This window comes from Mauremys mutica, chromosome 1 (genome assembly GCF_020497125.1).
Source record: "Mauremys mutica isolate MM-2020 ecotype Southern chromosome 1, ASM2049712v1, whole genome shotgun sequence".
Lineage (NCBI taxonomy): Eukaryota > Metazoa > Chordata > Testudines > Geoemydidae > Mauremys > Mauremys mutica.
In genome coordinates, this window is record NC_059072.1 from 316,657,315 (window position 1) to 316,684,709 (window position 27,395).

At 39.4% G+C, this 27,395-nt stretch overlaps 1 protein-coding gene across 1 annotated transcript in view; it reads right to left on the minus strand.

Moving 5' to 3' along the window:
• FRY (FRY microtubule binding protein) overlaps positions 1-27,395 on the minus strand; it is a 398,333-nt gene that overhangs the window by 142,706 nt on the left and 228,232 nt on the right. The window contains exons 21-31 of the mRNA XM_045016361.1: positions 24,658-24,765; positions 19,579-19,834; positions 16,432-16,614; positions 15,406-15,492; positions 14,049-14,308; positions 13,579-13,768; positions 11,129-11,253; positions 10,481-10,538; positions 8,729-8,820; positions 8,341-8,513; positions 740-900 (exon numbers count right to left, since the gene is read on the minus strand). Coding sequence (XP_044872296.1) covers positions 740-900; positions 8,341-8,513; positions 8,729-8,820; positions 10,481-10,538; positions 11,129-11,253; positions 13,579-13,768; positions 14,049-14,308; positions 15,406-15,492; positions 16,432-16,614; positions 19,579-19,834; positions 24,658-24,765 — 1,693 coding nt within the window. The remainder of the gene's footprint in view (positions 1-739; positions 901-8,340; positions 8,514-8,728; positions 8,821-10,480; positions 10,539-11,128; positions 11,254-13,578; positions 13,769-14,048; positions 14,309-15,405; positions 15,493-16,431; positions 16,615-19,578; positions 19,835-24,657; positions 24,766-27,395) is intronic.

Genomic DNA, 27,395 nt, shown 5'->3' on the forward strand with positions numbered 1-27,395 from the left:
AAAGTAACTGCATTAATTAAAATAGGTTCATTATAATTAAAAACTGCATTAACTAATTCAAATGCTGAATTAAAAAATTAAGCACATTAAAGGCACACTGCAATAAGAACACTTTACAAATTCTTCAAAATGTGCTTTGTCATTTCAGCCAATCTGTTCTTAATGAGATTATAAAACCTATTAAACATTTCATTAGCATCATAGTCTCTGTCCAAATTAAAATTGTTTTATATCATTTGATGCAGCATATACTGGTACATAAAACATTATTTTCCCAGTTTACTCAGGGGCTTGGGTTCCAGCTGTTAGAGCTGGACAAGACTTTTAAAACTATTGAGTACATCCCCATATAAATGCAGGATATAGTCCTCTGGAAATAGGATGTATCAGATACTGAACTGATACTGCACTTGATCTTAGGGCCTGATATCCTGCTTCCACTGAAGTCAGTGAGAGCTTTTCCTTACTGAAAATCTAAATAATAAAACAAAATTTCACTCTATGTGGGCAAAAAAGAAGTAAACTACAAGAAATGACTTTAGATTATAATTTTGGAAAGAAAAATAGGAATTTTTAACTTTATAGATCTCTCTCTCTCAAAATAATCAATTACTTTAAATAAAAGGAAACAAATAACCATGATATCTGCCTCTTTTAAATGTCTAATCTTAGGATTTGTTGTTGTAATTTGTATTACTGAATAGATCACTTTGCATAGTGGAAAGAAAATATTTTATACCTTTAAGGCACAATACTGGTATCTTGTAATCTGGTGATTTCTGTCACTATAACGATCCAGTGGTGTAAACATAATACTGAAAGGTCCAGCCCATTGACTAAATAAGATGAAAAGGTGGTGCCTCAAGCTTTGCTGAGGGAATAGAAATCTCCGATGGTGAACTAAGGGAATAAAAATAAAATTCGTCATGGCTTGCTAAAGTAAAATAAACACAATAGAAATAATCAGTCAGTGCCCTCTCCCAATGGCAGTAGTGATAGCATATGAATTTCACACTTCCATGAATAGGAAGTCTTTCCTTATATTTGAGGATACACTTAGTCCAAAGTAGCTAAACATCTTTTGTTAACCTAATATAGTTAATAAGACACATTTTATTTTGAAGAGCCTTAATGCTTTGAATGAACATGTGTTTATATTTTATAATCATGTCTGTGTACAACTAACTTCAGAATCAGGGTTTTGGAATTCACTGCCTCATGTACTTCTTTTATGGTAAACTCCTACCTGCTTGGTATTTCCAGGTCTTTCAGCATAAGCCCTAATAGTGGATATACGCTGTCCTACTATAGTAACAGGTGGAGAAAGGAAATAGAGCAAAGCTTTTATTATATCATTCCCTTATAAAGAGGTTTGGTAGGCTAACTCAAATGCTAAGACAGTTCCTGAGCAAAAGAAAAATATCTATTAATGCTAAAAAAAAAAAAAAAAGTGAGAAAAAAATTCAGAAGTTTTCAAAATTCTTCCAACTCAAAACAGGATAGGAGATAGGATCTCTCAGATGGCAGACAGAGACTAGGGAGAAACTAATTTAATGGGGAAGAAATTACCATTCTTCAACATCCTTGTATGCCAGCCCAGAAATAGGAATTTCAGATAGCAATGTGCAATACAAAATTAAACATAGCAGAAATTCACCCTGTGGGGCTGAAATGAACAAGAGAAAATTTTCCTAGCCCAGTGAAAAGGGAAAATCCATAAGAGAAAGAAATGACAAAAAGGTTTAAGTTCTGCATTATCCAGATAAAAAATAGTTGCCTTGAGAGGGCCTAGCTCATTCCTGCTGCTACTTCTCCTGAAGCAGTGCCATTGCACTGACAGGTTGCTGGACTCATTTTGCCTTTGGCTATAAGGCAGGGAGGAGAGTGGTACAAGACCAATAAAAACATGGAACTGCATACACTAGAACAGGGGTCGGCAACCTGTGGCATGTGGCTCGACAGGGTAAGCTCGCCCCACCGCCCCCATTGGCCTGGAACGGCGAATCGCGGCCAGTGGGAGCCTCGGTCCGCCGAACCTGCCGATGCGGCAGGTAAACAAACTGGCCTAGCCCGCTAGGGTGCTTACCCTGGCGAGCCGCGTGCCAGAGGTTGCTGACCCCTACACTAGAACTATCTCTGCTCAGTTACAGGGCCTGTTAACCACAGAAATTAATGCACAGGCCTCCCAGCTGGTTAAGAGGGGATACATTGAACCTATACAGTACACTATTAAAAAGGCATTTCTGGTTAAAGAAAGAGGCAGGGCACTGCTACTGGTGGACTGTTTCACTCCACATCCAAAGAAGATAAAACCCCAAAGTCTAGTCTAGCTAACCAATAAAAATTGAAAGTCAATATTTACAATTATCTAAAGATAATGGAAGCTGACAATGAAAATGTGTTTATCAAGGAATTACATATTATGGCTTTGTTAGTTTTTGCCATGTTTTAACATCTCCTTGTTAACAGAAAGATAATTGTCTCTTTGTAAAGAAATTTTGAATTAATTAACTAATAGTTATTGTTGGCTTTCTGCAGAACATATAAAACGGCTGTTTCAATGTGCAAAGTTCATAGAAATATAGTTACTATAGATAATGCACACTAGATTATAAACACAATGAGAATACATGCAAAGAGGAATACCTTTGCAAATATTCACTACTGAGTAATTTCTCACACAAACCCTATAAGCATGGGAACAGAAAAAAGGATTTCAGTAAATTGTCCACTGATAATAGCTAATGAGATGGCACCTTTCAAATTAATGGGATTTTTCCATTGACTGGAATGGGAGCAGGATCAACTATAGATGGTCACTATGGACTTCTTTTCCTTATCTTGTACATCTCTTATATATGTTACATATACCATACACCTGAAAACAACCAAATCATGAAACCATTCAGTTGTGCACATTTCTGGCCTATGTTAATAAGTAGTCTCATTTCTCTTTCCCTAGTTCTTCTGCATTCCTGCCTTCCTACTCCTTGGTACGCCTGTTGATGTTGTCTGTCAAATATTTTGTAAACAGCAAATGTACTGGGAGCGAGCTAGCTTCCATATTTTAGTTTCTATTAGTTAGGTGGAGCCTTTTGAAGCAGACCTTTTTACTTTGTTTGCTAATAGAATTACTTTACACTTTAAAACCAATCTTGCAACACACACAATGCATGAGTATATGGCAATATTATAATAATATAGCAAAGCAAGAGCAGATATGAACAATCTGTTGCTGTAAGAAAGGCCAAAGGGAGTTTTGCTGAAATGGGGTACAACTGGAAGCAAGTTTTCCACTATGTGTTTAAAACTGAAAAAACAATTTCTGCAGCTATCAGTAGAGATTTTTTTCTTTTCTATGAGCCTAATTGAGTACCCATGATGTTATGTCCTAGGGGCAGCCGGTGTAGGAAGCAATCACTTGAGGCCAGAGAGCAGACAGCTAACCAAAACCTCCATTTTATTTACAGAAACAGAGAGCTCACTCAGCCGGTTGAAACCGGCTGAGCTATCCCTTAATAGTCTAACTCAGTTGCCATAGTAACAAAACCCATGACAACCAAATACACAACATATTCCTCCCCCCCTAATAAGAACATCCCCTAAATAAAACACACACTAAACTAGAGAAGGAGGGTAGACTGCCTCCATTCCCGGCTAAACCCTGGGGATTATTTTGCCCCATAACCGTGGGTTCGCCCTAACTAAAGATCCAGCCGATGAGGAGGCCTTCTGTCTCTAGGTGGATTACGGCGAACTTCTGGTGTTGTTGCACCCGAAAGTACTAGGGGCTCAGGGTCCGCAGCACGAATAGGTGAGGAGGTGGTATCAGCTCGTGCTGGGCAAAGGGGTATCTCAGCTGCCGGCAGTAATGGAGGAGAACAGTCAGGAACAGGTGACTCATGATTCGGTGTCTCACCAGGAGGGGTGAAGTCAGACCCCTCAACTGCAGATGGGTCCTGAAGACTGGCATGACCTGGCAACAGCTGATCTACATGTCGCCGCCAGGTAAGATTCTCTGCAGTCCGGACTGTATAGGAAACAGGTCCTGTTTGAGTGATGACTGTGGCCGGGACCCATTTAGCTCTGGAAGTATAATTCCGAGCCAAAACTGGCTGCCCTGGGCTAAAGGTTCGGTCTTTTGCTCTGGGTGCCCGTCTGATTACTTGATATTGCTGCTGATGTTACACAGTTTGTCTGGGTTCAGAAGGTTTCAGCAGATCAAAGCAAGTGCGCAGCTGTCGTCCCATCATTAGAAAGGCTGGGGAAGCCTGGGTCGTAGCATGAGGTGTGTTTCTATAGGAAAGTAAGAAGGTATCCAGACGCTTTTGAATGGAGTGTTGTCCCTTTGCTGATTTCAAAGCGTTTTTCATTGTCTGCACAAATCTTTCAGCTAATCCGTTGGTGGACGGATGATATGGTGCTGACGTGATGTGGTGTATCCCATTTGCCTTCATAAAATTTTGAAACTCCTGAGAGACGAACTGCGGTCCGTTGTCGCTCACAAGTTGTTCTGGCAGACCAAAACGACTAAAGAGTCCTCGTAGTTTTTGGATAGTACTCTCTGCAGTAGTGGACTGCATTATAGAGACTTCTGGCCATTTAGAATGGGCATCTACTGCCACCAAGAACATGCTTCCTTCAAGGGGGCCAGCAAAGTCAACGTGAATACGTTGCCACGGGTTTTCAGGCCAGTCCCATGGGTGTAGGGGTGCCCACTGGGGTGCATTTCTTACACTCTGACATGACATACAAGCTTTTGCCTTCTCTTCAATAGCACTGTCCAATCTAGGCCACCAAAAATAGCTTCGTGCAATTTCCTTCATGCGCACTATTCCACAGTGACCGGAATGTAGCTGTTCTAACATCTGTGATCTCAGGGGTGGTGGAATAATGACACGCCTCCCCCACAACAAACAACCAGATTGGACCGATAACTCCGTCCGCCTGGACATGTAGGGAACAAGGTCGGGTGAGATCGGAGAGGTTTGTTGAGATTTTTCCATGCATCACCAGGTCCATAACTTGGGATAATACTGGGTCAACGCGGGTTGCCTTCTTTATCTGAGTAGCAGTGATGGGTGTATTCTCTACCTGTTCAAAGTAGAAGATTTCCTTTTGGGCACTATCTTGATGTTTGACCGGTAAAGGCAACCTTGAGAGGCCATCTGCATTGCCGTGCAGAGTGGATTTCCGATATTTGATTTCATATGTGTGTGCAGAAAGTATCAATGTCCAACGTTGCATACGACTAGCAGCTAATGGGGGAATGCCTGTGTAGGGTCCAAAAATTGATGTCAGAGGTCGATGGTCTGTAAGAAGAGTAAACTTTCGCCCAAACAGGTACTGATGAAACTTCCTAATTCCAAAAACAATTCCTAATGCCTCACGTTCGATTTGGGTGTAGTTAGTTTCTGCTTTGCTTAGAGTGCGTGAAGCAAAAGCAATAGGTCTTTCTTCTCCCGAAGGCATAATGTGTGACACGACCGCTCCCACTCCATAAGGGGAAGCATCGCAGGCCAATTGCAGGGGTAAGGATGGATCAAAGTGCGTTAGAACTTCAGAATTTAACAATGCATCCTTAGCTTTGTTAAATGCAACATCACAGGCTTCAGTCCACTTCCAGGCCTTGTTCTGCCCAAGGAGCTCATGAAGTGGTTTTAGCAGTGTGGCTAACTGTGAGATGAACTTTCCATAATAGTTCAGTAGTCCTAGAAATGAGCGTAGCTGGCTTACATTTCGAGGTGGGGGAGCCTCCACAATAGCTTTAACTTTTGCAGGGGCCTTATGAAGACCTGCAGAATCGATGATGTGTCCCAAATATTCAACAGAGGGCTTGAAGAATTCACACTTGTCTTTGCGAACTCGTAGGCCATACTCTTCCAGTCTTTGTAGGGTAGCCTCTAAATTCTTTAAGTGATCCTCTTCATTTCTTCCAGTGACCAGGATATCATCCAGATAGCACTGAACTCCTGACAAGCCACACAAGATCTGGTCCATAGCCCTCTGGAACAGGGCGGGAGCCGATGTGATTCCGAAGGGTAGGCGACAGTATCGATAAAGCCCCTTATGAGTCACAATAGTCAACAGCTCTTGGGACTTTTCATCGACGTGCATCTGTAAATATGCTTGACTCAGATCAATCTTACTGAACTTTTGTCCCCCAGCCAGGCCTGCGAAGAGGTCATCGATGCGGGGAAGCGGGTATTGCTCTGCACACAACACTGGGTTGACAGTGACTTTAAAATCACCGCAAATCCGGAGAGAGCCATCTTTCTTCACTATTGGAACGATAGGAGTGGCCCATGAGCTATGGGTAACTGGTATTAGGACTCCATTGGTGACCAGGCGCTCCAGGTCTGCTTCAACTTTTGGCCTGATGGCATATGGCACAGTTCGGGCTTTCAGATATTTTGGTGGACTGCCAGGTTTAATGTTCAATGTCACAGTGATTCCCTTCATACTTCCCAAATCATCTCCAAAAACAGCAGCATGTTTCCTTAGTACAGGGGTTAGACTGGTTTCTTCTTTAGTCATCCGGTGCACTTCTGCCCAGTTCAGCTGAATCTTCCCAAGCCAAGACCTACCCATTAAGGCTGGGTAGTCACCTCTCACCACAAACAGTGGCAATTTAGCCGCCTGTCCATTGAGCTCCACCTTAACATCAATAGTGCCCAACATGGGCACAGCTTCACCTGTATACGTCTTCAGAACAGTTTTTGTTGCCTTAAGCGGAAGATGCTGTAGCTTTTCCTTATACACAGTCTCAGGAACCAGCGAGACAGCTGCACCGGTGTCTAGTTCCATGAGTATAGGTTTGCCCTCCAATAAGGGGGTTACCCAGTATTCATTTGAGCCCGCTGCCAAAGACAAAACATGCAGTGGCACTTCCTCTTGTGAGGAGGTGTCACCTTGATCATCCTGGGTCTGCTCTAGGGTATGCAAGGTTCCTCTTTTTGTCGGCCAGACCACAGGCCTCTTTTTCTTTTGTTTACAGGCATACTCAATGTGTCCCTTTTTGCCACAGTGTCGACACACCAGGTCCTTACACCAGCATTCTGATGCCTGGTGACCCAGCTTACCACAGCGGTAACATTCTTGACTCTGCACCGTTTTGTGGGTCAGTTCTTGTGACACTTTTTGCACCGTAGGGGATGCACCGATGTATTGTGCCTCCCTTGTAGCCAGTTCCATGGAGACAGCAATATCAACAGCCTTCTGTAATGTAAGCTGAGCCTCTGTCAGTAGGCGCTTCCGTATAGCTTCACTGCAGAGGCCACACACTAACCTGTCACGCAGGGCATCATTTAACATCTCTTTAAATTCACAGTGTTCTGCTAGCTTTTTTAAAATGGTTACAAATTGTACAACTGTTTCATCTTCCTTTTGGTCTCTTTTGTGGAACCTATATCTTTCAACAATTACCAGTGGTTTTGGGGAGAAATGAGACCCCAGGATTTCCACAATGTCACTGTAAGATTTAGTCTCAGGCTTAACAGGGTGTAGTAAGCTGCGTAGCAGAGAGTAGGTTTTAGCCCCTACAACAGTTAAGAATATTGGCACCTTCTTCGCTTCTGTAATGTCATTTGCAATACCAAAAAGCTCAAAACGCTCAGTATACACATGCCACTGCTCTGTATTCTCATCAAAAGGCTCCAGGGGCCTGGTCAGAGTAGCCATGATTTTTAGTTTCACTTTCACAGTCAGTGCAAACAAGCAGCTTTTTTTCTTTGTTTGGTCTTTACCTTGACTTCTACTTCCTTCTGTTTCTGGAGCAGCACCAGGATCCCACCCTCATCGCCAGTGTTATGTCCTAGGGGCAGCCGGTGTAGGAAGCAATCACTTGAGGCCAGAGAGCAGACAGCTAACCAAAACCTCCATTTTATTTACAGAAACAGAGAGCTCACTCAGCCGGTTGAAACCGGCTGAGCTATCCCTTAATAGTCTAACTCAGTTGCCATAGTAACAAAACCCATGACAACCAAATACACAACAAATGAAGTTAATGAAAATTTTGACACTTCAAAGGTTGCAGGATAAAGCCCTATGTAAAAGAAATCTGGAGCTGCAGCAGGCTGTGTATGGTTCATTTGCTAGGCTTAGAAAGAGAAGAGTCTTATATATGTGCATTGCAAGCTTTGCTATGTTTTTTGTTTTGATTCTTGAGAGAATTCTGTATTCAGTTGCCCAAATTCCCTCTAATATTTGCTACAAAACAACTTTATGAAGTGTGGCTTATAAAGAGAAACCCAGAAAAATTAAATAGTGAATTAATATATCAATTGTACTTCCACATGTGTTAAATGTAGTTGTGTAATATAATGAGGTAATATATCATACCTGGAACACATTGAATCAAGTTGGCAGTCATGGCACTGAAATGTGCTCTCATGTCCTTAAGAATTTCAACTTCTTTATCATTTTCAGCCTCTAGCAGCATGCGAGTTAGATCAACATACTCTAAGAACAAGGCTCCAAGGGCTAAAGTATCCCTCTCTAAGGCTCCATTTGTACTAGGATAAAGAAAAGTCGAACATTTCAATATGAGTGACAGTGCATTTAACTTGCGACGTAATACATTATAATCTTTAAACACAGATTTGAAGCTTCCATAGTCGCTTATTTTAAAAAAACATATTTTCTATATTTTATAATTGTTCAAAGAAGCTACTAACAAACAGAATGATGACATCACCAGTGGACATTCTTCCATACAAAACAGTGTTACCTGTCACTTATAACACCAGCATCAGCAAGCAATTCAAAAATTCGCAATAGCTGCAGTCTCAGCAGATCTCGGCGCTCACGGCGTTTCTTATTCTTGGGGTTAAAAAAGAGATACATAATACGTGTCGAGGTGCAGACATTAAAATAATGCCAGCCTGGTCACTGAAGCAGTGTTTAAAGCAAAGCAGTATACTGATGTATTTGCTTATGATGGAGCACTACTACATTTGTGTGTACCATAGTGCAGGTATGTTTATATAACAACACAGGTATGTTCACATTTCTAACTTTCTAAACAATTCTTGAATAACAGTTTATAGCCATATTTTTCCATGAGGAAAAAGTGGACATGATATTCCTGAAATTCTGGACCAAAAATAACTTTTAATATTCAACTTTTGGTGCTGAAAACACACTTTCTTCATTCTGCTGAAATAATATCATATGATATCCAAGAATGCTGCCTCTTGGATCTTTGAAAGTGAGCATCAACATGGTAGTCTTAGTTCATAAACTCTCTCCTGTATTTTATACTTTCACTAGGAGAAAGTGTGATTTAAAGTGTCTCATAACTCTAAGGCTTCCTCTTCATCTAACACTTGCAGGAAGCTCTCCTTCACCTGCAGAAAAAACCCTGCTTTGCTCCTGACAAATGTGAAGTCAGTTGGCAAGGCCTGCTCTTTGCCTGAACCGCTGTAAGCAGGGTGATGGGGGTGGGTGGTAATAGGCACCTACATAAGACAAAGCCCTGAATACTGCGGCTGTCCCTATAAAATCAGGATATCCGGTTAACCTAGCTGGAAGTGCAGCCTGCAAAGCCTTCTTGGGAGTGAAGGGAGCTACAAAGATGACTTGTTTTGTCTTGTCTTGTCTTCCAGTGAACACCAGAAAGTATGTCTTCCCTCTCCTTCCCCTCTTCCTATTGCTCTAAATTAGAAAAAAATCAAGGGAAAGTGATAAGACCAGTCACTGCACTTAGTAGTGGAATTTGCAGTCAATATAGGAAAACCTCATTAAAAGTTATATTTTCCCTGAGTGCAAGGGCAGTCTACACTTGAAAGTTGTACCAGCAAAAATATTATGTTTAGGGGTGTGATTTGTTATCAATATAGTTATACTAATACAATCCCTAGTGCGGATGCAGTTATATCAATATAAAGATACCTTAGACGGGAATAAGTTATGTTGCTATAAGCAATTTTATTTTATTTATATCAATTTAATTGCATCCACACTCGGGGGGCTGGAGGTTACAGAACTAGAACTATACCAGTAGAATTAAAGCAGGGCAGCTTTCCAGTGTAGACAAGGGCTAACGGAAACTGAAGTCCCTGGTAAGACCTGTCTATACTACAGAGATAAACCACATTTCCAACGCTGTTGTGAAACACGGTTGTGGCTCAGTCATGTTACAATATCTTTTCCCCTCACCATTGTAAGTGGGATTTCACTATATCTAAATTCACCACGAAGAGGTGCCACTGTATTTAACTAACTTGTTCCTCCCCTAAAAAATGTAAATACAAATTTATGAACTGTATATTTTACACAATAATTTAATTTTAAATAATCCATTTAAATTCAGTTTTAAATGGAATTGCTTTCTAATTTTTTCTTATTGAAAAGTTCCTTTATTAAATATCAAGCTAGAGTTATCAATAGGATGTCTTTCTGTTTTTTTTTAAAGAAACATATTTACTACTTTTAACTTCATATTGCAATTTAAATAAACAAATCTCATTCTTGAACTAACCTCTGGTCTTCTTTCTAGGGCTTCTTTCATTAATGGGTGAAGTTCTTCTACTAATTCCCTAAATTAAAACAAAACAAAAACTTTCTAAACAAAATCCTTCATAATTGAGTCCATCTTCATGAATTAAATGCTCCTTTTAAGATAAAGAGTATTACACTACACTCTATAAGGCTTTGATAACACATTTATTGATCTGGATAATGTATGTTCCCTCCCAGCTACATATTTGAACACTGATATTCTTGTGGTCCAATGAGCAAGGCCAAATCTTAGGAAGGGTTCCAACTAGGGCTGCAGTTTCTACACCAAGGCAGTGGGAGAAAGTACTAACATAATGGGAGGTTAGATTAAACCTAATATGAATAGAAAGGTAAAGCTTTTTAGTGCTTATGAAATATTAGGTTACCAGGGAAACACTATCTGCATCTTTCACCCAGAACTTCCATCCAATACCACATCACAAGCATAGACTGCTAATTCAGTGCTCCTTGTCACTCCCTTCTCCCACAAAATTCAACACCCTATTTATTACATAATCACTAACATTTTAGAATTAAAATTTTAAAAATTAATAATTTTACATTAAAACAAAAACAGCATATCTGAATTAAAAGCAAGTTCCTGAGATTATTGTAAACTCTGCGGTACCTGAAAACAAGAGAATTTGTTCTTCCAAATCCTAATACAAGTGATTCTGTGATTTCTATGCTTTCAAGTCTCATCAAAGGTACTAGCTGCTTTAACAGGACTCCAACAGATGGGGTTCCTATAGCCTAAAATATATTTATTAAGAAATCACCAACATTTAATTATTAGCATTACCCATATCAAATAAACAATTACAGATTCCAAAGCATGAATGAGTATTCAACAAAAAAAGAATAATTTAAGAGTCAATAAGTGCCTTGTGTAAATCATAATGAAATGACTTTATAACTGTGGATATGTTCTAATTGTCTGTCTTCTACACCATATCCATGTGAGTAAAGTCCAGTATATATATGGATCAAAGCAATTTCAATCACTAATTTTAATCATGATTTAAATCAGCAAGCAGAAAACATTGATTTAAATAATTTATTTATAATCTTGTTTTACATTTGAACTTACTTATATTCCTTAAAAAAGGTTTATTCTCATTGGTTGGTAACCATTAAAACATGTTGATTTGCAATCAGATATACTTTTTCACTAAATGTAGTGCTTCATTTTGCTAACCAGGAGGATACACTATATCTATACACATTTATTTAAGCAATTAGATAGCTTTAACTTACATTTACCGGTAATTCAGACTCTTAATGTTTTACATTTTTCTATGTTAGAAAATGGAGAATGTTGTATTTCTCATTTACTAGATGATGATTAATTTTTACTAGTGATTGATGTTATGCTCTATTTGGATGGAAATTAAAATTAAATTAAAAATGCACAAAACTGCAATTTTTAATTAAATAAAACTTCCTTACAAAGCATAAGAAAAAAGTTTATCAAAACGTGTTGCATTTAAAATGAACTGATTTATTAAACAGTTTATCCATCCATTCATCCATCAGCAGGAAGTTGAAGCAGACAAATTCAATGGAAATGAGATGTAAATTTTTGACAGTGAGGGTAATTAACCATTGGAACAATTTACCAATGGTCGTGGTGGATTCTCTGTCCGTGACAATTTTGAAATCAAGATTGGATGTTTTTCTAAAAGATATGCTCTAGGAATTATTTTGGGGTAGTTCTATTGCCTCTGTTATATGACTAGATGATCACAATGGCCTTGGAATCTATCAATCTATTGTTAGTGAACTGATTATTTCTGGTCACTATAGCCTTCAAGATTTTAGAACCAGTAGATCTAATCCTTTCACATCTAGTTTTTATTGATAGATTGTAAGAAAAAAACCCAGCTTTCCGGCTTTTTCAACTTCCAACTGGTTACTTAACTTTGCATAAAAGAGTCATTGAACTGAACTAGCCGAATAAACAGAAATGAAGAAAACAGTCTCTTCATCTGCAGAAAAGGTTACTGCTGTCAAAAGCTGGTTTGGCACTTCAACAACACTGGATCCAGGTGCTTAGCCAGTGACTTCCACCAGTTCAGTGGGTTGACTTTCTTTAAATCTTAGCAGCAAACAAAAAAACAAAACAAAATTTGGAGATATACCTATCTCCTAGAACTGAAAGGGACCTTGAAAGGTCATTGAGTCCAGCCCCCTGCCTTCACTAGCAGGACCAACTACTGATTTTTGCCCCAGATTCCCTCAAGGATTGAACTCATAATGCTGGGTTTAGCAGGCCAATGCTCAAACCACTGAGCTCTCTCTCCCCTCCCCAAGTACTCCAATATTATTTTTGTAGTTAACTTAAATTATTTTAATATATTATAGTAAGTTTAGGCCTTAACACAGGTTGTCAATTTCAAATTTATTTTTAAATAGCATATTTTTATGAATAAATCTGAATTTAAATAAAACATCTGATTTTAATTTTTTAAACCCTGGTTTAAAAGTTTTCTGTATTTTAAAAGACAGTATTGTACTTCATTTTCATAGATAGTATTGTACTTTTTAAATTAAATTTACAATATCAACAAAAGACTCCAGTCAATGAATTTGTAGGAACTAGTACATTTCTCAAGCAGTTACCACTTCGCCTTTGGTTTCATATCACACTCCAGAATTGCAATAATGGCGCAGAAATACATCGCCCATTGTGCCTTATTGCTTATGTATGTGCTATAACAGTATTTAACAGAGTGATCTGCATTAAAAGCATGACACAAGGTAAAGTTAACTTTAGCATATTATGTGCAGCATTTCCATACTTTGACTATATACTATTTAGAATATGAATTAACAACATAACACAGGAATGTGTGGCAAATATCACAGGAATTGTCAAATATTTAATGGCAAATGGTGTAATGTGCTATACAAATGAATGTTTTCAATAATAAATAATAATACTTAAACCAAATCACATATGTGGAAATAGCCCTCAGATGTACTTTTAACACTACTACTTGGCTTTCACATGTAAATTCTTTTAAAAACATATTTAAAATAATTACGGAATAATTCTTCTGAAGCATGCCATGTCACCTTGTTATCATAGCTCACTGTTCCATCGGGAGTGGTAGCCATGATCTCTGGAGTTGAAGCACGTAAGTGTCCAGGGCTCATAATACTGGGTTTTGCTACTCCAAAGCAGAGAATAAGATAGTTTCTCCACAGAGTTACATAGTTGTCTCCACTACTCGCTGTACTGGTTTTCTTTGCATTAACAGGGATACTGGAATTTTTTTTAAAAAAAAATAGTTAATTCCAGTTCCTAATTTTAATTTTCCAGAGCTTTTTTAAAAAATGAAACAAGCCGAGTAACAACAACTATACTATTAAATAAAATCAATGAAGGCAATAAGAAAAGGAATCATTATAGTTTAAAGTGGCAATCATCATATCAAATACCAAAAGTCTGGATACTATTAGCATAGCTGGACTGCCAAACTGGTCTGAAAATATGGGACTATAGAATTTACATAATAATGTCACTAACCCAGAATATCACTTACTTTGGATCCACAAGAGGCATTACTAGCTGTAACCGCGTAAAAGCATATGGCCAAGCATAGCTAAGAGCTGTAGGACAATGTTTTGGTAAATTCTCTTGTCTAAGAAAACTGAAGAGGCAGAGAACCCATGGATCCTTAACTGACTGTGCAAATATCCAGACATGGGAAGGGCTTTTTACATCATAATGACTATTTACTAAGACAGCATTCCATTCTACCAGCCATTGCAAATCCACATTGTGTGTTAATGGTAATGTAGTCTGTGGAAAGAAAAAACAAAACAAAATCACAGTGGTAGTAACTTATTCCCAACTATTTATGTCTGCAAGGCATTTAGGCATCTACTTCCTAAATAAAGATGCTCGCATGTTTTGCTCAATCAAGGCATTGATCGGTTATAAATGCCATCTCCTATTGGCAAGAGCTGTTCCCATCATGTGAAGAAACCAATTCTCTACTGTATATTCTTTAACTATTTTTTTAAGAAAAATATCTGTGGGAATGAAGGCTAAAAATGTGTAAATTTGGTACATTAATAACATTAATTAAATCTGAAAAACACTGATGTTATTGGGTCATAACTGTATATATAAAACTGTTTTTATATCATATACCAAACTTCTATATTGACAAAAACAAAACAAAGGAATGAACAATGACTAAGCAGTATGGGCATATGTTTTTATGTACACATTTATATACATACATATACTGACATAGATACAAATTTTCAGTGAAATTTTCTGTTTTGTTACAGACTTTTGTACCTAAGTCACTTAAATGCTTTTGAAAATTTTACCCATAAATAAAATCCCTGGAACTTTGGGGCAGGGACTGTCTTTCTTTATGTTTGTAAAGCACCTAGCACAATTGGTTGCTACTGTATTACAGTGTATATTTTATGACTGCCCAGGATGAAAAAAACCCAGAACTAACACTGACACTTACCACAAGGGAGGTGCTATGTACAATAAGGGGTAGATTCTCATAACTCCACTGATTTAAATGGAGCTATGACAATTTACAGGAGCTGAGGATCTGCCCCTATAAACATGAAATAGCTGGTGGCATATTGCAAATGTCTATCATCAGATAAATTACCATTGCTGGTGTAGTAATAGTGCACTTTCAGAGGCAACTTGTGCTCAGCTGAATAATAAATGAATTACCTGTAGTGTTGAAATGTTTTGAAATACAACTGCAGTTTTTAGACTAATCATATATCTTTTACATGTCTAGCATGTGGCACAGGAATTTTCTGTGCATTTCTAATAGCTTTTTTTAACGATTTCATGTTATATTTGTTCAGCATATATGGTGAACCATTAGCAATCAGTGAAAATAAACAAGTACTTACCGAATCAGAAACTGCCACATGAATAAAACTTTCAAGAATAGAAGAACTTAGTTGATCCATGACATCAATCATAGGCCTGTCATCATCCTGTACAAATTAAGGTAATAGCAGTCAACTACTTTCCTTGGCTAACTGATTCTTTTAATCTTTGTTTAATACACGAAACAGAACTGCATGAAAGATTATAAGATACAGAATTGGTAAAAAATATATTCAGGTGGTTGTCTTGATGGATAAATTTTGCCTTTTGTTGTATTAACCTCAAAGTCAAGCCCAGTTCGTGGTTTGAAAGGAAGTTAATTACTGGCCTTAGTTCACTGTTTACTGAACAAAAGTGCTCATCAGAAAATCCCATATGACTTGGGACATCTGGTATCAAAGGACTGAAAACCTAGCTTAACTGTTTAATTAAAGCATTCCTTTTCTATGAACACACATATTTGTGTTCTCAGGCAGCTGGATGGCTCAGTGTGTTGGGGCCATCCGCACACAGAAAGACTACATACTTTTATATCTGTACACAAGAAAAGAGTTAGACTTCTGTACCGTACAAGGAATATTTTATGTGAATAAAGTTAAATGTTTATTAAGCTGTTTTTGTTGAATATACTGATATGCTGTAATAGTGAATTTTATCTTCACTAAAAATTAATAATGTGGATGATACAAAAATTATTTGCTCAATTCAAGGAACGACTTTACAGTATACCTTTGGGTGTACTTGATAAAAAAAAACAACCTGAAAAAGGGTTTGATGTTGTGCAAACCTGGAGGTTCTTTGTGAATAACATAACAGGTTTTGCAAAAAGAACATGATTAGTCCTTTACAGTCAACAGCCCATAAACTGTAAGGTCTGCAATAATCAGACAAATTAAAATGGCAAATTTCAAATACGTCAAATGTTTTATTTATAATAAATGACCTCTTGCATTATATGCATTATGGTAAAGCAGCACTGTTAATTTTAGTTCAGAGCTTTATCTCTGGAAAATTTTCTTTTGAAACTTCTAAAAAAAAATCCATACCTCTGCCTGTCCCAGGGCGAGAAATAAAGCACGGATCTCTCTGAGAATCAAAACTGCTAGTTTACGGGTAGCAACCTGGAAACTACAAAGTAGTACCAGTGCAAATCCTTCCACAGCATGCAGTACGTTGGAATAAGGACTTCTTTCAGACTGTATCCTATGGCTGGATCCGTTTGGTATCAGCTGTAAGGAAATGAGAAAACTATACTCAATAGAGGGAAATATTAATGGGGGATGAGGATGAGGTTACTCAGAAATGCTCTATTTGGACGCTCACGAGAATGAAAACAGATAGGCCACAACTTTATTTTAGTTTGGGAGGGGACTGACCCCACTCAAGCTATCAGGCATTAACTGGGTCCCATGTTGGGTTAAATTGGTTGTGAAGGCTAGGACTATAACAGCGTTTAAAAGAGAACTGGATAAATTCATGGTGGTTAAGTCCATAAATGGCTATTAGCCAGGATGGGTAAGCAATGATGTCCCTAGCCTCTGTTTGTCAGAGGATGGAGATGGATGGCAGGAGAGAGATCACTTGATCATTGCCTGTTAGGTTCACTCCCTCTGGGGCACCTGGCATTGGTCACTGTTGGTAGACAGATACTGGGCTAGATGGACCTTTGGTCTGACCCGGTACGGCCGTTCTTATGTTCTAAATGGCCCCATGACATACAATGAAGGAATGAGGATTGGCTCTCTTAGTTACTCTCCACTTAATTCAAGGTTAAGCCCACTGCTAGATTCCACTATCCTCCTCGAGCAAGGGGGCATGAAGGTGGACAAGGGAGTACATAGTTTGTGAGGATTTAAGACTTCCTTTCATCCTACAGGTTAACAGGGTCCACTAGGCCCTCCTAGGTATTGTGCTCTGTCCCACGTGCTGACCCTTTGAAGCCTATTATCTGCACTGGACACCAACCACAAATTGCAACAATATTTATTGAAATTTATTTAACCCTTCCCCCTTTTTAATTATTTTCATAAGTGCCATAACTTATCCTTATTATCCCCACCTGCCAGGACTCTAGGATATCCACTAGATATCTTATCACTCTTGCCCAGAGGGAAAAATTCCTCCCTGATCCCAAAAAAACAACTGGATAAGACCCACAGCAGGCCTGGAAAGCAGAGGCAGATTAAGATTTCCTGGAACCTGGGCCAGAGCAAGTAGGGGGCCCCACCCCATCCCTTCCACCTGCTGTCCCGCCCCTTTCTGCCTCTTCCCCAGGGCCCTGCTCCCATTCCACCCAGGGTCCCCATATTCTGCGCCCCCACTGCAATCCCACAACCATTTTGCTACTTTCTGGGCCCCTCCCCCACACTGCAGTCCCAAGACTGGAGAAGCTCTGTCCCTCTGCCACAGCCTCAAGCTGCAGCAGGGAGTGAGAGCTCCCCCAGCCCTGAGGCAGCGGCAGGTAGCGAGAGCTCCTTCAGTCCCAGGGCCGCAGTGGGGGTCCCAGCGCTGGGGCTTCCGCCGCCAACTCCCACACTTCTGCGGGAGACCAGGGTTGGGGCGCTGAGGGCTTCCCCTGCAGCCCCTGGCTTTTGCTGGGGAGCAGGGGCGTGAGGGCACAGGGGCTTCTCCTGCCGCGCCCGCAAGGCACTGCTACTGGGGAGCGGGGTCAGGCATGAGGCTCTCCCTGCTTTCACCTAAATTCACTTTTGAAAATCTTGGCTATAAATGCTTATTTATCCAAACAAAATGGGAGATAAGGAATTTATTTGGATATGTATAGAAATTTAGATAAACTAAGTTTTTCAAGTTAGTGATGGACACTGGGGGACATAATCTTAATCACATCATGATCTTTTGGATGAGTGGGGCTTTATTGTTGCTTATAAAAGTAATTAATTGGAAAAAACATTGTATTCCCTTTGATGTTACCAGTAAAACAGATAGATAGATAGATAGATAGATAGATAGATAGATAGATAGATAGATAGATAGATAGATAGATTCATGAGACAATGTAACACTTGGGAAGGGTTTATACAGATGCTCAAAAATCAGTGATCACAGATCATGAATATGTCAAATTTTAGAAAGTCTGAAGGGTAAAACAGAAAAACTTCATGGCATTTTAGCATTATCTGTCAGTTACAGTGTTGGGAAAAAGTCTTCCTGTTGCCCCCCTTTCCACCCCCCCGCTTTTATGTGTTTTTGTTAACAAGACTATTTTGGTTTGACATACATTCTCCTATGTTGCTGCACTACAATAACACGTAGTCCCCAGGCCCTTTAAATTGCTGCCAGAGCCCTGCTGCTGGAGCCCTGGGGTAGCGGCAGTCGGGCTCTGGGGGTTATTTAAAGGGCTGGGGCTCCCGCTGCCTTTACTGCCCTGGGCCCTTTAAATAGTCGCCGGAGCCCCACCGCCACTACCCCAGGGCTCTGGGGGCTATTTAATGGGCCGGGGTGGTAGAAGCAGGGGAGGCCTGGGCCCTTTAAATAGCCCCCAGAGCCCTGGAGTAGCGGCAGGGCTCTGGGGGCTATTTAAAGGGCCTGGGGCTCCCGCTGCCTCTACGGCCCCAGCCCTTTAAACTGCTGCCGGAGACCCCAGATGCCGCTGCTATCCCAGGGCTCTGGCAGGCTCTGGCGGCTATTTAAAGGACCCGGGGTGATAGAGGCCCCAGCCCTTTAAATAGTCGCCGGAGCCTGCCGGAGCCCTGAGGTAGCAGCAGGAGCCGGGGGCTCCGGCAGCAGTTTAAAGGGCCAGGGCTGTAGCAGCGGCCGAGCCCTGGGCCCTTTAAACTGCTGCCGGAGCCCCCAGCTGCCGCTGTTATCCCGTCGGGTGAGGGGGAGGGCACTTACCTGTACAGGGCGGGCCAGGGCTGGCTCTGACCCCCCCCCATCCCCACCCCGCCTGCCCAAGGCCCCGCCCCTTCTGGGGGCCAGAGCCGGCCCCAACCCAGCCCCATACCGGTAAGTCCCTATTTCTACTTTCACCCCTGCTTCCAGCCCTACATTTCTATGCTTCTATGAGACAGCTGAACCAACTGTTTTATAGAAAAAAGTCTAACAGCAGTGAATTCTGCTGGGGCACAACTTGAGTAAATAAGGCATACATAAAACAGAACACTATCCAAGAAAAGTTAAACAGCATCATAAATGGGTATAACTATTGGAATGCAGTTCTCTTTTATTCATACCTCTGATGATCTGCTTTTTGTCTGTTCACTGGCTTTTCCTGGAGTGTGTATTACAAGTTTCCATTGTGTAAGCAACTGTAGCAGTAACTTCAGGGAAGTATCAAGAAGAGTGTGATGCATATCATTCACTTCGCGTAGTAGGAAGTTAGTAAAACCAAAGAGCACATCCTCTCGCCAGTCAACAAAGTCAACAAGTAGACCCTGAAGAGAATTTTGTGCAATGTGCCGAAGTTCATCATCCATGTGGATAGAGAGTCTGCATGTTAAAATAAAAGTGACACTAAAAATGTAAACACCATTAAATGGTGTAATTGAGAAAAGTATAAATTAGCACTGACAGAAATTCCCCAAAGTTAATGTAAAATTTCATAAAACAATTCAAGCTTTTATTGTTATTGACCACAATCAGCATCATCAACATTTTAAAGAAATTCTTGCTACACCAGTACTTGAATACATACATAGATCCAAAGGATATGTTTGCTCCAGTCCAAAAAGATACTATAGAGCAACTTTATGAGCAACTTATTTTTTCACTTACAAGAGCATGTTTCAAGATAGTTGAAATATGGCAACTTTGCAGTTTCTCAGAACAAAGAATACTGCTGACTTGATCACTTATGAGATCAAAAGTCTTTCAGGATAATGCATGCACCTCAGATTTTTTTTTTTTTACTTCCAAGATAAAATCAATCAAACAAACAAAAACAAGCAAAAAACGCCCATGTGCCCATAGAACATTTAAAATGAACCTTCAACTCAGAAAAATAAAATTATAGTTATTTGAGAGAGGAACTTTAAATGAAATTAAAAATTCCTAACTAGAACACAAACAATGCCTTATACTTTCATTTCTTCTGGGAAACAGAAATAGAAACCACAAGCTCCATGATACTCTCCATTTTTTAAGAACTAGAAGTCTATCCCCCCCAAAGTATTTTCTAAGGAACTGGCATCTTAGATCCCATTTTCTCTATTTTATTTTCTCTGTTTCTATATTTGCACCTCATTTGTGCCCTTTTCTGATGGACAGCAATCCATGTTTTCTCTTTAGAATAAAATGAGAAAGTCACTTCATAGCTTGTAGCTGGGCAGAATGAAATACGCTCAGCACATTTTTAAGTTTGTCACTTCCACAGTGTACTAAGTCTTCATTAAACAAAAGTTGGTAATATTGATGGATGGGTTAGCATCCACTTTCCAAGTATTTAAATTTAGCTGTCCCTGAATAATTAGAAATGAGGATATATTTGTGAATAATTAGAGAAAAATCTAGAGGGACCCCAATAATATGCACTGGACCAAATTCTTTTCCGTTAAAATTGTACAATGTGGTAAAATTGAGAGAAGAATTTGGTTCAGTATGTGTAAAAATGAAGTTAATTGACTCCAACCAGTCTGAAAATTCTTCAAAGGCAGGTCAAAGACTGTTTTATTCTATGCAAGGAAAGTCTAATTGCCATGAAATTTCACCAAAAGAGAACATGACTCCAAAGTGGATTGCTATGCTTTATGATCCTGTAGTGGGACAGGTTTCTACCCCAGTCAGCAAAGGGTGAAAGAGCTCCTTTCAGTACCTGTGAGGCCTGCCAAACCTGAGATGGGCAGCTTCTTAAAAGGGAGGATCCAAGCCCAGTGCAGGGTGGCACTCAGAGGGAAGCAAAACTAGAGCACAGAGCAGGGGCTGCTTACCCAGAAAAGCTGCTTAAGAGCCTTTGCTGCATGGACCCTTTGGAGACACAGAGGGACCATCTTTAATTCATTTTTCTTTCGTTAGGGCCCAGGGCACTCAGCCTGGGCAACCTCAGACATACAGGGGATTATGAACCCATTCCCTCTTCACAGAGACTATTGACCTTCTGCCTTGTGAGGGAAAGCAAGGGTGAGCCCGGACTGTTCTGCGGCCTGCAGGACTATTTTGTTTCCCTTTTATACTTTGAACGGCTGTTATGCCCAGAAGGGAGAGAGCTGCCTCCCTCAAACTTCCAGTCAGAGGCCCGCACCCAACATTCCAAACCAGAGTGACAGCAAGATTTACAGTCAGGAAAAGAACATCTGGAATGAGAGAGGTGCCCACCCTCACCCCTAGAGGTATAACCTGTGAAATATCCACATGAAATTCTTAACAAATTGGGAATTACTGTATTTTTCTGGCACTAAAGGAAGGCAATTTATCACCTCTCCGCTGGACACTAAAGATCACAAAACCAAGCAATAAACTCAGATTATGACTGAGTCATTCATGAAATGACTCTTCCTAAGTGACACATGGAGGTAGTGGAAAACAAAATACAGATTAAAACTGCCTCCAAACTCCAGTTACTGTATAAATGCATTGGACAACATTATCAAGAGAGATTAAAATTAAACCTAGTATAAAACCATAGCTCTGTAATACTATGGTAGTAGAGTCAGTAGAATGGACATGAATTGGATGAGTTACTATGGCTGCATTAAGAATTTCTCCTTATTACTCAGATGTAAGACTTTATGAGAAGAACTCTTTCTGGTAAATAATTTGGCTTGGCAAAGTCATTTTTAGGATGAAGCAGATCAGGTGATGTCAAGAAAATATAAAGACAAGTCATCCTGTAGTATATTGGTGGTAGTAAGTACTTTGGTTTCTCACAATTCTTACTGAGCAAGAAAGATCACCAAAGCCAGTAAATATTCACTTGTTTGCACTTCAGACCCTTAAATCTAAAACCTACCTGGGGGATTTGTAAAAAATTGATCCAGTGGGCAGCAAAAGGCAGAATATGAGCTTGACATCTGCTTTGCTGCTCATAATTTGGATACAGCTGTCTTGGAAGAAAACCTAGTTTTTGAGTTACAGATTCTTTCTGGGATTTGCCAAAAGACACATCTGTTCTAAGGATGAAAATTCAAACTAAACTGTGGGTAAAAGAATCTGTTAAGCCAGAGATGTTGTTTAATCTTGAGAAAGAAAAACACATTAATAGCGTTTTGTCCAAACATCAGAGCTCACATAGACCACTACTGAAAGGTGGCCCAGGACCCTGGATTTCTCTTTTCAAAAGGATTATAGTTAAGAAAGGTTGAATCCCCAAAACTTTAGATTCACATATGGATTTTAGTCATAAAATGTGATGAATCCTGAACCTGAAGTGAGAAAATATTGTAACATATTATGCAGCATCTCCAGACCAGTAAAGTCGGAGCCCTTGGGATGCAGCATGGGTGACAGGAGAAGACTGGTGTGAGGGAAATAGCCCATATTTGAGTTGTGACTGGGCAAACTTTCATTGTTTTATAGTCAATGCACTTTATTCTGATAAAGATGTAAAAACAACTTTGTGTCTCTAGGTTAAAGGTCATAGGAGTAGTTCATAAACTTCCATCTAGATTAGACCCTCATGTTACTTCCCTAGTTGCCTTTCAAGGAAGCAACAACTGCCCTAGGCCCATCAGAGAATGATGAATGAGTGCATGTGTTGACAAGTCATTACTAAGCTACTAAAATATTAAGCATGGGCCCCACATCCATTATCCCAGATGGAAGCTGGTACCACAGCACAAGGGAGTTGGGCAGAATCAACTATCTTTAAACCTCTGACCCCGAGACTCCAACCTGTACAGTTTAGACACAACCCAGGACGTGGCTCAAATTGGTTGGTCACTTATCTGATGATAATGGTGGACACAATGACTTGCTTTGTCATTGTAATCCAATCATAATTCCATTTGAAGGGAAATATGCTGAAATCACTTAGTAAAGGTACCCTGACACCAGAATTGAGATATAATGGCAAAGGGTTCTGTGCTGAAAGTTCTTTGCTACCATCAGCTCTTATCATAACTGTCGTATAACTGAATCTTCTCAGACTTGCACTGTGTCACTGCTATGATATCTACGAGCCCACCTCCATTGTATAGATGCCGTGCCTTAATCCCCCTCCTTCATGATAGAGACACTGTATCTAGACAAATCAGAGGTAAGGACCCCAGCTCTGAGAGATAGAGACCCAAGCACTCCTGCCTCTCTATATTTTTTCTTTTAATTAAAAATAATTATGATTAGGCTTGGAAAGATTAGGTTTTTATTGGTAAAATGTCAGTAAATGTCAATTTCACTGTACACTCACAAACTGATGTAAAAATATTTCCGACAATAATAATCGAAATTTACAGATAGGCAAAGTAAGAAAAATACTGCTCGAGAACTTATCAGAGTTTGATTTAAGGATACTTATTTTGTATGTTTTGACATGTGATGTTGACTATTTGTGTTTTAACAGTTATAAAACTTTAAATTTTTGAATTTTAACTTCTACTGTCATTAATTATTGTCTGACACCTCATTGTTTGACACCCTTCCATAACTGTGAAAATTTAAACAAATAAAAATTGAAGAAAATGCTTTAAAAAATAAACACTGATATTATCTGTCAAAATGATAAAAAAATAAAAATCAAATTTTGCCAAGTCTGGTTACGATGTATTAGTAAGAAGAAGGTGAAAACACACCATCTCTAGTACATTATGTTTTGCCAAGTTGATGTGTAGGATTCATAATCCAAAACTGAATTTTAAAAGTTTGTTTTCCCATTACTGCAAAAATGAATCCTCTCTTCTCTTGTTTACCATACTATTATGTAAAAATAGTGAGAATTATATATACATCATATTACAAAAAATATGTCACATGCATCCGACGAAGTGGGTATTCACCCACGAAAGCTCATGCTCCCAAATGTCTGTTAGTCTATAAGGTGCCACAAGACTCTTTGCTGCTTTTACAGATCCAGACTAACACGGCTACCCCTCTGATACTTTACAAAAAATAGTTTGTTTTCAAAGTGCTACCAAAGGGGTGAATCTATGTGCTGATCCACAGCGTGAAAAACAACTTAAGTAAGCACATTTGCTTCTGTATCACATTTGGGGTTTTAGGCATAATGCCTCCTCTATCATAATACTGCTCAGGTCAGTTGAATCTTAAGCTTTAATAACAGATGATTTTGTACATCTATGTGCCACTAAGAAATAATTACACAGACTGGTGCTCAGTTTCATTCTGTTCTTGCTGATCAATCTTTTCAGTGTTTACACACTTACCTTGCCAGCAAGTCGATCAACTCAAGTTTTGACATTCCATCAGGAAGCAATCGAGGAATAGCAGCAACACATGTTCTGAAAAGATCGATTTTTGGTTTTCTCTCACCACTGAAAATTTAAAACAGTTTATGGATCACTGGAAGCTGACCAAACTTTAGAAATAAACATGTTCAAGGATCTATAGTTTTGCTAAAATGTGATGGAAGGGATATAAAACATCTTAAAAAATGTATCTGCTTGAGTGCCAGATCACTGGTAAGGCCCTTGGCAAAAAGTCTAAGCACTAATAATTTACAACAAGGAAACTTCTCTTAAATAAATGACTAGCTTTAGCTGTTCTTGCACACATGACTACCAAAACATTTGCTTATTTCTGTGGCCTTACTGTAAAACGTATTATTTACCTTGCCACAGTACAGTATTTAAGAAGGCCCACATAATACACAGATTAAAGCACCAGATTCTGGCCCTCTATATGGCACTGGCACAGAGGATACCTCACACCACCCACAGAGCAGTTAGGAATTTGGAAGTGGGGAGAGAGGGGGGCGGCACAGCCAGCGGCCAGAGCACCTATGTTGATCCCCAGCTGATGTAACAACCTTTTGGAGGCTGTTACCAGCTGGTACAATTTATAGCGACCCTAAGTCAGCTCTAAATTGTGCAATGGCCAAATTGCATCCTGGCAGCCCTGAGGATTGGGTGAGCATAAAGCTCACTCAGAACCAAGGCCAGGGCCAAAATTTTGAAATTTCTTAACATCAGGCTAAGTTTCAACCAATGATTATCTTAATGACAGATACTGCAACAAGCATGGCTCCTAGTTGTGCCACTTCCTATGATCATTACAAATATTTCTGTGAGAATGCAGGAGTAGAGTAGAAATTCTTCCTATAGTCTCCAAAAAATGATCATTAATTTGACTATTTTTAACAAATCTTCTGCTATTTGGCTATCTGGCATTAGTAACCCATATAAATAAGCTAACCAACGTACAATATTTTAAGAGGCATGGTCTTTCACATAATTAATCATTTGTATTGCAATAGCACCCAGAGGCCCCAACCAAGATCAGTACCTCACTGTGGTAGGTACTCTACAAAAATGTATAATAAGAGAGAGACTCTGTCTTGAAAATCTTACAGTCTAAACAGACAAACCAAGGCACAGAGAATTGATGAGACTTTCCCAAAGTCACAGAACCCAGCTCTCCTGAGTGCCAGTCCAGTACCCTCTCTAGACTACATAGGGTATTAAATTTGGATATCTTATTCTCATGATAAATAACACAGATGGCATGAATTTAGAAACACTTAAACGAGACTAGAGAACATCACCGTTTTAATGCATTCTTGAAACTATTAATGTTACAAACACAGCCTATACTTATTATAATATGAAGATGTGAATTTAATAGTAGTTTTGTGGCCCTACTTGGCAGCCATTATTTCTCAGCACATTTTCATACATTCATCAGCTTGAATTTGGACTGTCAAAAATATAACAAATCCAAATGAATGTTCAATGTACTCTGCTTCCACTGTACAATGCATTAATATTATTTTTCATGATGAATTACTTAATAATATCTGTACCTTAAAGTGAATCTTAATTGAATAGATTCTCATTATGAAAATCTGAATTTGCTTGTGAAGTGCATTGAGATCCACTAATGAAAAGCATGATGTAAGAGCTAGGCATTGTTATTATCTCTAAACTATAATTTTTCATCTGAGAATTTAACAATCTAATCCTGGTGATCTGTCCTAGTACTTCATTAATACCAATACCACTAGAAGATGAAATTTGCAGGGCTTCTAGGCAGACAAAGCAGGTTCAGTATTAGACATTTAATTAGTATACAGTTCTTTACTAGCAGTGACTCAGGCTAATAGTTTATGCATTGAGTGGAAGCTTGTGAACTAACAGTTCATGAATAAACCTTTATAATGGTAGATGTGAAAATATTTATAAATATTATGTCTCTAGGTTGTTCCAGTAGTTTAGCAACTCTTCAGAGCACTCCTATGGGAGGATCCAAATCTGACAAGACTTCATGTTCAGACATTATCTGGGCTAGTGAGGACATAGCATGCAAGATTTTACTAAGGAATGGCTGACATAGCTCTGCAGTGATCTCTTTGATTGATTCAGAAACCCATATAATGAATTCTGGATGAAGTTGCTTCCACCTGTTTTCAGCTGAAAGGACAGTGTTTGCATGTTGAGGGTGGGAAATTAAAGCAGAATAGAAAGGAATTGTTTTTTAAATCTACAAAAATTATGATGGTAATTGTAAAAAAAAGTGTATATGCAACTTTGGCATATGATGGCTTTGAGTGCAGTGCAGAGATTGGTAGACCCCTGCGCGGATGCAAAATTTGTATCCGCATCTGATCTGCGATCTGCAAAGATGGTCCGTGGTTGTGGCTATCCGGGGATATAAGCGGATATCCGCAGATTTGCAGGGATCTAGATACAAAATTTGGATCTGCATCCACCCGCGATCTGCAAATATAAAGTGGATACCCACAGAGTGCAGGGCTCTAGCAATCGGAGGCTCTGCAAACATTTAGGAACTATGAGAGAGGTTTTAATGATTTTGTTCAGTTTTGGGAGAGAGAGGGCCTGTCCACACTTTGGCCAATCCTGGAGGACTGGGTACTTCAGTACATGGTGTCAGTGGCAAGCCAGGGGCTGGCGTCATCAACCATCTCCACTTTCCTATTGGGACTTAT